This window comes from Rhinolophus sinicus, linkage group LG01 (genome assembly GCF_036562045.2).
Source record: "Rhinolophus sinicus isolate RSC01 linkage group LG01, ASM3656204v1, whole genome shotgun sequence".
Classification (NCBI taxonomy): Eukaryota; Metazoa; Chordata; class Mammalia; order Chiroptera; family Rhinolophidae; genus Rhinolophus; species Rhinolophus sinicus.
In genome coordinates this window covers 66,118,753-66,134,077 of record NC_133751.1, presented here as the reverse complement: position 1 = coordinate 66,134,077, position 15,325 = coordinate 66,118,753, and the positions used below count along the sequence as shown (strand labels likewise).

General features: G+C 39.1%; 1 protein-coding gene across 2 annotated transcripts in view; it reads right to left on the bottom strand.

Annotated features, from left to right (window-relative positions):
* LSAMP (limbic system associated membrane protein) overlaps positions 1-13,365 on the bottom strand; it is a 591,098-nt gene extending 577,733 nt beyond the window's left edge. The window contains exon 1 of one of the 2 annotated variants that reach the window (XM_019734849.2): positions 12,756-13,365. In XM_019734849.2, coding sequence (XP_019590408.1) covers positions 12,756-12,910 — 155 coding nt within the window. In that variant the 5' untranslated portion in view covers positions 12,911-13,365. The remainder of the gene's footprint in view (positions 1-12,755) is intronic. The other variant, XM_019734850.2, reaches the window with a different exon arrangement.
* Positions 13,366-15,325: the final 1,960 nt, after the last annotated feature.

The window sequence follows — 15,325 nt, the reverse complement described above, 5'->3', positions numbered from 1 at the left end:
AAATCTATTTACCATGCTATAGTTTGTTCCCAGGGAACTCATGCTGCTTCCTAGTATTCACTGTTGACTTTTCAAAATGTTCCAGTACTTAGGCTTTCGTTATTGATTTAATATTAGTTTCCCCTTTTATTTATAACTAGAGCAATACTGTATACTATCAGTACTGTGAAACGCCTTCTGTTTTCTACAGGGTTTTAATGTTAGCAACAGTGTTTCTATAATACAGTTATGCTATCCAGTTGTTTTTGTACCCTGATGAGTCTTGCAGCTGAAACTGTTTATACTATTCCAATCATTTCTTCACATGCCTTGGGTCTTAGTATTGAAAAGGTTATAAAAACATAATTATGATCATTTTACTTGATAAACAAATTGAAATTTAATTAAAATTCTTATTCTTCTTTTTCAGTGGCCAGTCTCTCATCTTCAGCAAGCATGCCTGTTAAAATCACTAAATCTCTTGGTGACTTAGAATGAAAGAAAATAGAAATTTAGCCTAAAATTGAGAGCACAAATATAAAAAAATTACGTTTTTTTTTTAGAAAAAGTTATTTCTCATTTAGCTAAGACAGCATTAGTGTCTATACAACAATGCAAATAGAAAAAAAATGTTATAAGATTTTATTTTACATTTTAGGGGCTGTATGATAGCCAAGTTAAAGTAGAAACAATAAACATTAAGTCTGACCTGTTTTACAAAACTATTTTAGAACTTACAAAATGATCAATTAAAAATAAAACATATCAATCAAAACAAAATAAGAAAGCCATCATATGATGCTTCTTATATATTGTATCTGTTCACTTCCTTGATTACCTGGAAAATTCGGTTTTCTGCAATAAACTTCTCCATCATTGGTGCATCAAATTGATTAGGTTACTATTAAAGTGTGCTGTGACCCAAGTTCATAATAATATTATCATTCATATTTTGTGTATGTAATTTGTATGTACATATAAAAAGCATGTATATGCTTTTATTTTTATATGCAGTTACAAATATATGCAAAAGAAATTAAAAATAAAAATCTTATGTTCAAACACATCCATTCAATATAAATTAAGTATATTCATGACAAATTGTTTACACATCATAACAGATTCTATATAAATACATATTCTTATTTTTTTAAGAACTAGATTTTGAGTTCTGTCTCATTTTTATACAAGGTTTAGGTCAATAATGAAAAGATATTTTAAGCTTCCTATGCCATGACTTTTGTAACATAATGTAGGAGTTTATTTTATTTTGTTTTATTTTACTTGGAGCATATTGTCATCCCACTGATAACACCATGCATTTCTTCTGATGCACTCAACCACATGCAAACATATAATGTCACTTCACCAGGCCAACATCTTTGTTTAAGAGGTAAGAATTACACCCATTTTGGAGTTGTAACAGTGGAAGATAATTGCCAACTTTATGCAGTTAACAGTTTTGGTGGAAACACAGCCTAAATTCCTTGGTCTTTAATTCCTTAATCTAGAAGTCTACCTAGGGATATCATACAGAGTTTAGGAAGTTCCTTGTCATGGTGATGATATTAGATATTAGTTCATCATATTAGAATCTCAAAAGATGGAAGAATAGAGGTCACAGAGTCAAAGAAAAATCCATTCACCTGCTAAGCTAATGACCCAGCAATATAAAATGCTGATCTTAAGATATGCTCATACAATTATATCATGAACATGCATAAGATTATAGCAATCTTTGGTTATCTCAAAATGAAGATCAGCTACAAATTGGCAACCATATGTGACTCAAACCCCATAAAATAAACAGGCTTGATAAAGATATGCTAGAATGAGGTGTAACTGAAGAAGAACAAAAATTAGAAATCAGGAAACCAATTAATTTTTGCAATCAATGTTTTCACTTGCAGACATTTGGCTACGCATGACTTAGTGTTGAACTGCATTACTTTCATGTTTATCTTTTGTTCCTAACAGGTTAGCATGGCAAATAGTAGCATGACTAAAGCACAACTTTAGAAAGGATATTGTTAACTGTAGATAACTTCAAAGTATGGAAATTCAATATAGAAATACATCATCAAAAACTTATAATGGAATAAATAGTCATGCATTACTGTATGAGAAGCTGGGTTGCATTTTTCCTTAGTTACAGGCTTTTCCTCTGACCTCATATAAACAATGCCCTTGTGCATTATGGCAAGACATACAGAAGGGGATTCGGGACTTTTACAAAGTCCACTGTACATTCACGTCTGAATTTCTCCATGAGTGCGTCATGAGCTCTGCCCTGCAAAACACAGGTAGGCATCGTTGTTTAGCACAAATAATTGCTTTGAGTCAAATGAGCGTGAGTGATCTGCACCTCGTCTTATACATAAGTAGAACACAGGAAGTGAAAACACCTAATGCACAACAGTCCTGACACCTTAAGTAATTCTCAAAACCCTAACTTAGTCCCTGAAAGTTCACAGCCACCACTAGAGGGAGAAAACCTCTGCAACTCCCAGAGGTGTTTTCCTTCTTTTACAGCTGCCTGGAATGCTGGAACTCTTCACAGACACTGGACTTGCCTCCCTTCAGGTGCTTGGAGTGACTCCTACCATGTTTCTCCAAAAATAAGCCCTAACCAGAAGATAAGCCCTAGCATGATTTTTCAGGATGACATCCCCTGAACATAAGCCCTGGTGCGTCTTTTGGAGCAAAACTTAATATAAGACCGGGTCTTATTTTCAGGGAAACACAGTAGTTTTGTCAGAAGCCTATCTACCAGAGAATGAAGCACACATTGTCTGGGCACCTGTGACTGAAGCTTTGGGAACCTCCTAAAATGCCCCCATTTGCCTTTCTCATTCTCTAGAAATCTGTGCTTGAAAAGAGCCGCTGCAATGAAAATGTTGAAAGTGGGTCTAGCCAAACCATCCCCACCAAAGATCAGGAAAGAATCCATCTATGATTTTACTACTGCAATTTCTTCAACCACACACCCACAATTACTCCAATGATGGTTGATTTCACCACTAACAGATCTTGCTTCATCCCTGTCTCCTTCTAATTCGCTTCCTGTTTTATAAACCAGTTTCTGGTCTGCCTGATTTACAGTATGGCTACCCCACTCTGTTCAATGCCATGAGCAAATATTCACCTGAGCACCTACAGGAACTAAGCTAAATTCTGGGATGAAAAGGTAAAGTAGATGTGATGCTTGCCTTTGAAGAGCTGACAGTCCATTTGAGGCAAGCGAAGAGTGAATATAACATTTTTTAAGTGTAGTAAATGCTAACTTGAGGTATGTATATGATCCAGCACTCCCACTTCTGGTTATACAGCTGAAGGAAACTAAATCAGTATCTCGAAAAAAAAATAGCTGCACTTCAGTGTTCGTTGTAGCATTATTCACAAGCGGCAAGATAGGAAAACAACCCAAGCATTCACCAATGGATAAATGGATAAAGAAAATGTGAGCTCTATCTCTATCTAGCTATCTATCTATGTATCTATCTACACAGAAACGGACAATAGAATATTACTCAGCTATAAAAAAATAAGGAAATTCTGCCATTTGAAACAATGTGGATGATACTGGAGGGCATTCCACGAAAAAAAGCTAAATAGAAAAAGACAAATACTGCAGGATCTCGCTTCCATGTCGGATCTAAAAAAAGTCGAAGTCATAGGAACAGAGTAGAATGGAGGCTGCCAGGGGCTGAAGGGTGACAGTGGGAAGATGTTGGTCAAAGGACACGAGTAAGATGAGTAAGTTCTGGACAGTTAATGTGCAGCATGGTGACTGTGTTTACTGCTGCTGAGCTGTATGTTTGAAGTTGCCAGGGCAGTGAACACTGGCTGTTCTCACCACACACACACACACACAAAGCTAGCTATCTGAAGTGATCAATGTGTTAATGAACGTGACTGTAGTAATCACTTCACAATGTATGTGTCTATCAAACCATCACATCGTATACCTTAAGTGTATAAAATTTTGTTAGTCAATCATACCTCAATAATCCTGGGGGCAAAAGATATGCAGCAATAATTAAATAGAGTACTTAACCCAGTCTGGGAGAATTAGGGAAGATTTCCTGAATGAGATAGCACCAGAACTATTCTTGAGCCTGAATGGAAGAGCAAGGAGGTAATCCAGCAAAGAAGGATGGTGGGACAGGGTGCAGAGGGAGGAAAGGACGTTCCAGACAGAGAGAGCATCATGAACAAAGGTTAAGAAACAGCCATGTGTACACACATTCACTGCTTATGAGCAGAGAGAGACTAAGTGGTTCTGAATTAGTGGATGCATTGAGATAGTAGGTCATGGAGTGTTAGCCAGTATAAGGAGCCTTGACTACATGTTGTGGATGATGAGAAGCCTTTGAAGGAACTGGTGCCATTTCTAGATTCATAAGATTCATAATAGAAAACGATAGGCTGAGATAGTCAGGTCCATCATTCTGCTAATTATAGGGAGGCTTGGAAGTTCTAAATAGACTAAAGATGTAATCCAGTAAAGTTACCTAAGGCAGGGAGAAGCAAGTACACTCAATCCTTACTTCACTTCAGACCTTTGCCTCCATCTTTTCCCCACTTTGCTGGACCAGGTTCTATAATCCTTATAAAGTGAGAGTTTTAAAAGATGGAGCGCAATACTGTGACATTCATCTCCACATCACCCCTTGGTTACAATAGCTTTGATACAGAGCTTCACCTTATCCTTGACCAAGTTACCTCGTTTAATAATATGTCTGGGATATAAGTCCCCTGAGGGCTCTGCCCTGTTTAAGTCAGCCCTTGTCCCAAAGACTCTGTTCCTTTTCTGAGCCTCAACCCTATGAATGAGTCTCCACTAGGAGCTGACAGGCCTCCCTGTGACACTGGCCTGCCTCCCTGTGGGGCTGACTGAGAGTTGCTGACCTATTATTTCCCTAACTGCTCTATGCTTTTCTTGGGGAAACATGTTGGACCTCCCTTGGCTTCACCACTCACCTTCTATGAAAGCTCCATGAGACCCTGTTGGGCATGCCACACCGGAAAATCCCTTGGTACCCGCAGAAAGGTTTATCATACAGTGCTTCTACCACCCCAGCAGACTGGTCTAGATGAACATACAGTTCCTTCCAGTTTACCACCACCGGCCCGGCTGTTAGCCCAAAGTACATTTTGTACAAATTAGATAAAAAATTATTCTACCTTCTTCAAAGAATTTTGACTATAATCTACAATGACTAAAAGTTGTAGAATAACCCTTGAGATTGTGCAAAGGATAGCCTACCAACAGAAATCAGAGACTGGGATGGTAATCTCATTGCAGCCATCCTAATCAGGGTACCTAAGCTGGAAAAGTACTTGGAGACTTAACCAGGCGGCAAGTCCTAAGTAACAATAAGAAGGCAATAGGGTTTAGGAACTCAGGTGAAGTACTGGGATGGGGGGAGACGCTAAGAATTCAAATAAGAAATCTCAGTAACAGGCAGAGTATGAGAAGAAGAAAAGAAATTAAGAAAAGAAAAAAAAGATTGTATAGGTTCTGCCAAATATAAGAATGGCTTTGAGAATATGAAAACATAAAGGCTGCAAGAGAAGGAAAGAAATCCCACTTGGTTAAGACAGAAAGTAGACATGTAAAAAGTGAAGCATTTCCTGCAAACTTTCTTCTTGACCAACACTAGTTAGATGGACCTCCACAGGTAAGTGCTGCTTTGATTTGCAGGAATGAGAGGGAGAATAGAGGAGAGGAAGAAGAGGGAAGAGGAAGGAAGAGAGATGCGAGAGATGAAAAGAAACAGGGTGAGAGAAGGGGAGAAAAGGTAAAAAGCGAGGAGAGGAGGAAAGAGAAGGGGAGGGGAATGATGGGGAAAGGAGAAAGGAAGAAAGGGGGAGGGAGAGAAAGGAAAAGAAACATTTTTAGCATAATTTTCAGTCAAAAAATAGCATATCGTGGGATAACACGAAAACCAAGAAAATCATTTCAGAGTGCTGAATGAGAATTAGGAGACATGGATTCCAGTTCTCAAATGGTCACTCAAATCTTTGGACAACCAACTAAATTTGTCTCTTCTTAATCACATCACTTTCACATGGGATGGTGGACTGCCTAATCTCCAAAGCCTTTCCTACTCTAAATTTCTACAAGTTTATCCTAATCAACTAAATCTGAAGCACAATGGTGTGTGTGTGCATGTGCGTGTGTGTGTTTGTGAAGTTAATCACTCAATAACTTGAGATTATGTTTTGATTACATGTGACTACAAAAACAGTGTTCACTTGTCCTGCACTCCTGATAAGAAACTCAACTATATTCTAAGATACATGTGACTTTAAGGGACTTGAAATGAACTGATACAAACATCTTAGAGCAAATGACCAAATTTGACCATAGAAATAAAAATTAAAAGCTCATTTTATTAAATTTTGTAATTTTCTAAAAGTTATTTCCTACTGTGAATATAATGATAATAATCTCATTAAGAGCTTATATGCCACTTAACAGTTTACAAAACAGTTGGATACATAGTATCTCATTTGATCATAAAAATAGCTTATGTAGTAGGCCAAGTAATTGTCAGTTATCCTCATTTAATAGATCAAACTATTTGAAGCGATTTAGATCTTGGTCTTCTGACTACTTATTATATTCTTTATGAAAGTCGTCACCTGTGTCACAAAGACTCGCCTATAATTTTCAGCTAAAGACTGATCACCTTGTAAAAGTTGAGATGAATTCTACAAATGTAGAATTATTATCTTGTAAATCATATATTTGTGTACGAATTATAGCAACATAAGGGCACACATTTAAGCCTGTTTGGATAAGTTAACTGAACACATTTTTCTTGCCTAAATATTATCTTTTCTTTCTTAGAGATAGATTTAAAAACAAACAAAAAACTAGAACTGTTTTATGCCTTGCCTAATATAAATAAAAGACAGAAACAAGACAATAAGCTTAAAAAAAAAATCAAGCCTAATGTTATTTCCATAGATATCATGTAAGTTGGATCCACGCTAAAATAATGTCACTCCATTTTCCATGACACTGTAGGTAAGAGATCCTGTGGTAAAGAAATGGATCTATAACGATCTCTTTTCTCTCTCCCGATTGAAGTTTTACATCTTTGCTATTGACATATTCCCCAAGCCATACAACATAACTCTAATTTTTTACTATATATCTATTAAATGCTGCCCCAAAAATGGATTGTAAAAGATTTCTTCACCAATAAAGCAGTGGTTCTCAACTCTCTGTAACTAGCAGGATAATTTTTCTTAAAATACCTATGACCAGGCCCTACCCCAAATTAATTAAATCAGAATATGTGGCTTCAGTATTTTTGAAAAGGTCCCCAGTTGATTGTAATGGACAACCATGGTTGTGAACCGTCTAAAGCAGTGCTTCTTCAAATTTAATGTGCTTATGATTCATTTGGGGAGCTTGTTAAAATGCAGATTCTGATTTAGCAGGTCTGGGATAGACTCTGAGGTGTTGGATTTTAATAAGCGACTGAAAGACACTTAAGATGCTCATCACCTGCAGAACACACTTGTAGCACCACAGTCAGTGGCCCTCGAAGTGTGCCCCAGGCCTGAGGCATCGGGATCCTGTGAGAACTTCTTAGAAATGCAAATCTCGGACCCTACCAGAGATCTACTGAATCAGAAACTCTGAAAGTAGGGGCCAAGTCACCTGTGTTTTTACAAGTGTTCCATGTAATTTTGAGCGGCCTGAAGTCTGAACAACTAGCTGCATATAGCTGGAAAATCACTAATGCTTTATGCTTGTGTAACGGTTTACAATTCAATAAACTTTCCTACTTTACCTCTTCTGAGCTTCCTGAAACAACCCCACAGAGTAACTAAAATAGATAGTTTCAGCATTTTATAAATGAAACCGAAGCTCAAAATATTTAAGGGATTTGCTCAAAGTCATGTAGCATGCAAGGATAGATCCAAAATTAGAGCCCACGTCTTCTGAGTCTTTCAAATTAACAGGCAAGACATTTAGAAAAGAACAGGCAAAGGACTATAAGCCCTACGTAATGGGCTGAAGGGAAGGACTCTCTAAAGCTCAGGTAATGACAGTGAGGGGGACCAGCACACATTCAAGCAACCTCCTATCAAATGAGTCACAGATATTTGTCCGTGGAGCTCTCAGAGACCACAGCAAAAGGCACTAATCCTTTTTTAGCCTGAGTTTGCTATTATGTGGATGGACCCAGCTTCGAGAAACACAAATGTTTAACCCTCACCAACTGATTTAGTTGAGTCAGCCACTTTTGGTTGTTTGCTCCACAATTCTACAAATAATTCATTCACAGTCAAATTACATAGAACAGAAAAATCACCTTAATGCATTGTGTGTGTGTGTGTGTGTGTGTGTGTGTGGGCTCATGTGTTTTGTTCTTATAGAAACAAATTCTCACAATGTGCATATGTCACATATACTATGCTGCTGTGTTCCTCAGGCTCTAAATGACAACAAATGATAATTCACATGTACATAAACATCTTTAAAACCATGTATGTGCCATATTCCTAGATAAGACACACACAGTATGCTATATTCTATTATTTACCAAATATATTTAATAAAGGATTTTATGGGCAATGGAGGGTTCTTAAAGTATCAATAGTAACCAATAAATTTTGGTTACCTTTAGTGATTTAGTTACGTGAAAAAAAATCCCAAAAAACAACTTATAATTGTCACAAACTTGCCCTATAGTCCCATGACCACAAAGTTTGTTTTCAAAGTGAATGGTAAGTGATAGAAAACCACATATTGTGTCAGGAGATTGAGTGTTGACACTTTTCTTAGTGAATGTAGGCGTTCCAGATGCCTTATAGAAGGAAAGCCATTTTTTTCCCCTTGAAATGTGCACACAAATTTTACATTTTACTGTCAAGTAATCACATCTTTTGTGTTGTTTCTTCTCTTTTCTCTTAACGTACAAACAAATGGGGGAGGGAGGGAAGGCCTAAGCTTTTGAAAACTTAAAAATTTAACTATCTTAAACTTAGATACTAAGTTTCTTACTGTTAACACTTATTAGGTACATTTACCTTTAAATGGGGAAAATGTCATCACCATTAAAAGTATTATAATATCCTGCAAATATCAAATAGCCAGAATTGTGAAATAAAATTTCAATACCTCAAATTTAAAATATTTAAAATCACAATGGTGTGAATCACCAGCATTTTATCATATATGTACTTATGTTACATATCCAGCTATGCATAACTATGTAATTTTTACAAAGTTATTTTATGAGCAGATACATTGAGATCAAATATTTTATAATTATCTTTATAGACATACGCGGCTGATACTGAAAATACAGTCAGTGGGGCTGTTAAAAATTAAATTGCAAAGGTTGGATTGGAACACGATCTATTTTCACTTTTCCCTTCACTCATCAGGAGAACTGCATGGTTTCAACCTGCCATGATTAACCAGGAGGCGAATCTCTATGGGTGCGTGTGTGCAAGGATAGAGGATTGGGAAGACCAGTGCTAGAAACTCATCCGGTGGAGGGTGGCCATAAGGCAAATGGCTTTTGCTTAGAAAAACACCTGAGACTTCCCGCAAGTAAAGTCCTGGGAGTAAATGTGTCTCATACTTTACTGTGCATACAAATGTACACATGGATTCTGGTTCGGTAAATCCAGAAAATAGTCCCAAGGGCTGCTGCTACTGCCACTGGTATGTAGTTCACACTTTCATTCCTTTGCTTTTGAGACAGAAGATGGTGTTGTGGTTTCCTTTAGCTCTTGAAAGGAGCTCATAAATGACCTCAAAAAGATCTAGAATGTTCTCCGGGAAACAACCTGGTTAGGTTTGTATACATGAGAGTGTCTTGCTTTCCATCTAGTTTGTCATTTTCATTCTACAGTCTTTATCTTTTCCCCCAAAAGATAGAAATTATAGAGCAAAACCCCAAGACAAGGACACACTTTCCTATCAAGATGCGTATTTATATCGAAGATCATAATTATACAAAAATAAGCACCAATTCCCAAAAGAAACACTTGTTTGACAAAAGTAAGGCAGTGGAGGTAAATGTTTGGGGGATGCTGAGCCAAACACCTATCACTGGACCACCAGAATTACAAATATCCCTTGTCTCCTGTTGCCATTTCAGATTCTTCAGGGCCACAGACTCACTGAGAGAGGACGTTTTTCCCCCTTGCCACTTCACTTTCTCAGTGCCAAACATCTACTGTGGCTTCCAATGAATCAACTTCTCCTTCCTCTCCTCCCCTGGAAGCTCAGCTCTCAGTAAAATGTCACAAATAAAGTAGAAGCAAGCCTTTCCCAGGCTGGACTTGTAAACAGAAAGCAAGGGAGCCATTCTTCACCAGGAAACTGGCCCACAAAGCTTACTGGATTCAGTTAAAGAGATTGAGAAGAAGGTCAGCTAAGAAAACAAAGGGAACTCTCTCCATAGTTACTTCTGACCGAGCTCCACCAACCCAGAAATAAAACCTTGTCCAAAGCAAAGGAAATAAAAACGAGGGCACATTAGGTGAGAGGTGTGGGGGAACAATGGACTCTCACAGGTGCCTTCTTTGCATGCTCTGTTTGTCCATCTTCTCTTGCCCAGGGACTAACTGCTTCTATATGTATCCCCTTTTCTCACTTCCCCCATTTTACATGGCAATGTCTACCAAAGTGTATTGCTTTTAAAAATATATTTTATTTATTTTCAGCTGTAGACACACAAAAGCAACATATATATCATACATAGAAATGTATATAGTGAGACTCTCTCACAGACATGGATTTCTATGTGCATATTGTATGAAAGTATAAGAATATCTTTTTATTGGGAATTAACATTTAGATGCTTATCTAAGTCTTTGATAACTATAGCTTATGGTACAGCTCTTGCTGACTTAAAATGACCTTACAAAGTTTATGGACATTTATATAGAAACTTAGACAGCCAAGGTATTCCCTTCTCCCATACTCAGTCTTACAATCAGTGAAAAAAAGTATTTATAGGGATCACATAAATTACATAGAGTGCTCTACTAGTACAGGGTTAATGACGTTAGGGAGTGTGCACGCTAGCATTTGATATGGCATGCTTAGGTGTTTGCAAAAACATTCTCTGCATCATGTCCAAATCCCTTTGCAAACAGATAAATTACTCTATAAATCTTATTACTCCATGTGGATAAATCATACATGCAGGTTTACAAGGCTGGAGAGCTGGAAGAGAAAATCTGCTTTGGAGAGTAGGATCTTTGGGATTCATAACCATCCAATGCTCAGGAAATGAAGAAAGGAGTACTTACACATTAGGATTTTCTTAGTTTTTGCAATCTTCAGCAAAACACACACACACACACACACACGCAATGTAGCACGCATAACACACACACACACACATTCCTCTCTATCAAGACTAGAGATCCCAAAGCAGGACATTGTGACAGCCAACCAAATTTATTTCTGAGCAAAGGAAAGAAAACTTTGCTGCTGTAGGCAGCTCTGCTACAGAACTGCTCCCTGATGCCTGAGGGTTTATGCACTATCAGCTCCTTGCACACAGATTAGAGGTTTATTTTCTATTGTATACTTTTTTTATTGCCACAGCAAGCAATAGTAGCTAGATAGACAAACTGACACTAGGTCATTTTATTTGGATGAAATGAGATTATAAAGGATCTCCAAGGAGAACATTTTCTTTCATTCTTTTTTTTTCTTCCTTTTTTTTGGGGGGGCGGTATCTGATGGAAATTCAAGGAAATCTAGAGGAAAGGAGGAGTATGTGCAATGAGTGGAGAGAGGGAAGAGAGAAGAGAAATACAAGAAAAGAAGCTTGGAGCTTTTTAGAAATACAATTATGGCTGGGTTCTATCCGAGTTTTTCTAGCTTACTGTCCCTCATAGGGGTCAGCTCCCAAGGACTTGGGACTCTTCCTTTCCAAATTTCAATCCCAAATTATATTTCAGAGTTTGGCAGAGCTGCACAGAGATAAGACTTGAAGGTCAATAATCAATTTGCAATATCCATTTTAGGCCAGGTGAATTCTTTTCTAACCTCTGTGCTGAACGCTCCTATTCTTAAATCAGCAATTGGGCAAGTTCTTCTTTTTCTTCTTCTCTTCATTCTTTTGTTGATTTCTAGCCACATTTCAGAAAAGGCTCAGTAATCAACCAAAGTTCTAAGATTGATTTATTGCCTCAATGTCAATTAGAAGAGCCTTACTGCAAGTCTCCTATCAGAACTAATGCTGGGGCAGAGGCAAAGATTTGATGTTTTTATTCTCTCTCTCTCTCTCTCTCTCTCTCTCTCTCTCTCTCTCTCACACACACACACACACACACCACAGAGAATGCAGCACTGTATACCACTCTCTGAGAGCCATAATTCAACAACTCTTCTTTCCCAATTAAGGAACCCCAACAAAACTCTGAAGCGCAAAGCATCTGCAGTTACAAACGCAAGGATACTGCCCAAAAGTCACTAATATCAGAGGTGAAGTTAGTCTTTCTTGATAAGAGAAACAAGGTCCTAAGAACCAAACAACATCTAACCAGCCCTGCTGGTCCTTAACAGGGACCAGAATTCCCTTGAAATTTGTTGGCTGAAACCTCAGCCAGTCAGTAAAAGGCACAGGCAGGCGCGCACACACACACACACACACACACACACACACACACACACTCCAAGCCTGCAGCATCAGGAGCTGGAGTTTAAGGAGACCACACACACACACACACACACACACACACACACACACAGTACAAAAGTTGCCCGAAAGCCCTACCTGAGGATGGCCGTGTCCCCCTGCCTCACGGTGATGTTGTCCGTGCCTCTGTTAAAATCCACGCTGCGAACAGGCAGTCCTGTGGGAAGAAGGCAGAGCAATCTCAGTAGGACCAGCGGCAACTGTTTCCGATCAGGCTGAACTCTGCCGACCATGGTGGCCACGGTGCAGGTCTGTGTACTCTGGAGGGTGTGTGTGCGCCTGCTGCTCAGCCAAGGGGGCTTTACAGGCGGAGGGCTTTCATCAACAGCAAAGGCAGAACAGGCTTGGCCAGTTTGTGGTCCTTTCCTCTTTGCCTCTCTTTCCCTTGCTCAGTCTCTTTTCCCTCTAAGACTTAACAAAGCACTCATAAAACCCAAGGGTGGAGGGTAAAAGTCAGAGGAACAAAATTTAAAAAGAGAGAGAGTACAAATATAAAACCCTCTAGAAAAGATGAAGAGGAAGCTGCAAAGGGAAGGTGTTCTCTGGTCTATCTGTGGCTGGATGCTCCTTTGCCAGTGTCTGAGCTGAGCTCCTTCCCTCCGTAACCCACTTTCCCAGGCGGGCGGACAGGCAGGCGAGGGAGCAGGCACCCAGCCTGCCAGGAGTGTAAAGAAACCCACACAGCAGCGGCAGCAGCCCAGAGTCTCTCCCCCTCCTCCCTTTCCTGTTTCTCTCTCCAGCCCCTCCCTCTTTCTACTCAGCACCTCCCCCTGCCCCCACATATTTCAACAGCCCCTCCAACGTCATCCCCTCCGCCCTCCCGGTGGCGTGGCCCCTTGCTTTGCACAACTTCCCCCTTCAGCAGCAGCCAGCCTCAATGAAAGCCTGATGCGCCTTTAGGTTGTCAGGACAACAGCTCCATCTGAGGTCTGGCTGATTTCCTTAAGAAGAGGGAATGGAGCTTGGAGATACTGTGCAAGAGAAAGGGGAGTGAGTCGTAAGCTATAAAAGAACAGCAGAAAGAGTCCAGGAAAAGAGATGGAAAGCTTGAGGAAAGAAGGAAAACGAGATGGGAAGGGGAGCAGGCAAATCTTGTTCGGTGACGGGAGTGAAACACAGAAGGACAGGAAAGCTTGGGGGGGGGGGTATAGGGGGTGGAGAGGGACCCGTGATGAAAGACGGGATGAGGAATGTAAAACAGAATAAACTTGACAGTGGGGTCTAAGATTAAAAGCCAAAGTTGATTTCAAAACTAAATATTCCTGGCAACTGACTTTTCATGCTCACATCTTGCTGCCTCTTTCCTCGCTCCTGCACTTTCTTTTACAGGATTAAAAAGGTTTATTTTCTATCCTCCCATTACCCCCTCCCCCTCTTGGAGCCCCCTTATGAAAGATGGATCGGAGACAATGCTGGTATTGAGTGGTCTGGGGTGTGAATGCTTGGTTTGTCTTTCCCAAGTGCCAGCCTCAGCAGCTGATCCCTGATCCCTAAACCAACCTCACTCTCCAGGAAAGCCTCACTCAGTCCCACACATGAGGGATGGTATGAAGAATTATTGTTTGCACGTCATGCTGCTTTGTTGCCACTCAAGTTTCTACTGGCACTTTTCTTCACAAAATGCTCAGATGCAAGGAAGGAGATTTGTGTATCAGCAAGCTTGTCATTTACAGGGTGACATTAAGGCTGCAGAAAGCACTCCAGTAAATGGCAGACAGTTTACCATCATTTGTCATTCCTTCTACTCCATGAGTCAAGCCAAGTGATAAGGGCCATAGGGGCTAACGCTATTAGTCACTCTTGTGAGAGCCCCAAACTATTTATTAGACATCTCCCTCAGTACTGATGCTCAGGATAAAAAATGGGGGTGGACCAGCCAAGGATTTCCGGTTTTGTTTTTAAATTGTACTTACTTGAATAGTTAAGACATTCATACGGCGCAAAATTAAAGTGGTACAGAATGTTGCAGAGTGAATTGTAGTTGTCTTTCCCACCCCTACTTTAGGCAACCCATTTCTCCTCTTTCAAAGCAATAAATATTTCCCTAAATATCCAACATACATACACACATGTATTACCCACCCCTCTTATTTACACAAATGATTAGCCAAGGACATTTAAGGGGAAAATAAATAAATAAATAAATATTTTAAAAAATATATATATATATATATATATATATATATATATATATATATATATATATATATTTAGGACTCCTTATCACGCTCACCAGGGTACAAACCCCATGGAGGTACTTACAGCACTGACAGCTGCCTTGTCTCCCCAGAATATTCAAATAATTTATCTACTGCATTTGATCAATTTAATAAAAGGTAGAAACACTCTTTTAGATTATGTGAGGAAAGGAAGGAAGACCTTTTGTTTTTTAAGAACAGAATTTGAAGAATTAGAAATAGAATTGTCAAAAATTCCAGACTGGTAGAGTTACTTTTGTTTGTACTATATGTCTACATAAATCACGCTCCCCCATATTGGAGCTGACGAGCAGTTGCCAGATAATATGCCAGTGATGTTGCACCACTAATTTGTAACCCAGATGGTTAAAATTTGGAACCCACTTTACCACGGGAGAAAAACGGTTAAGTGGTTAGTTGAACTACAAAAACCCAACATTCTGTGGGACC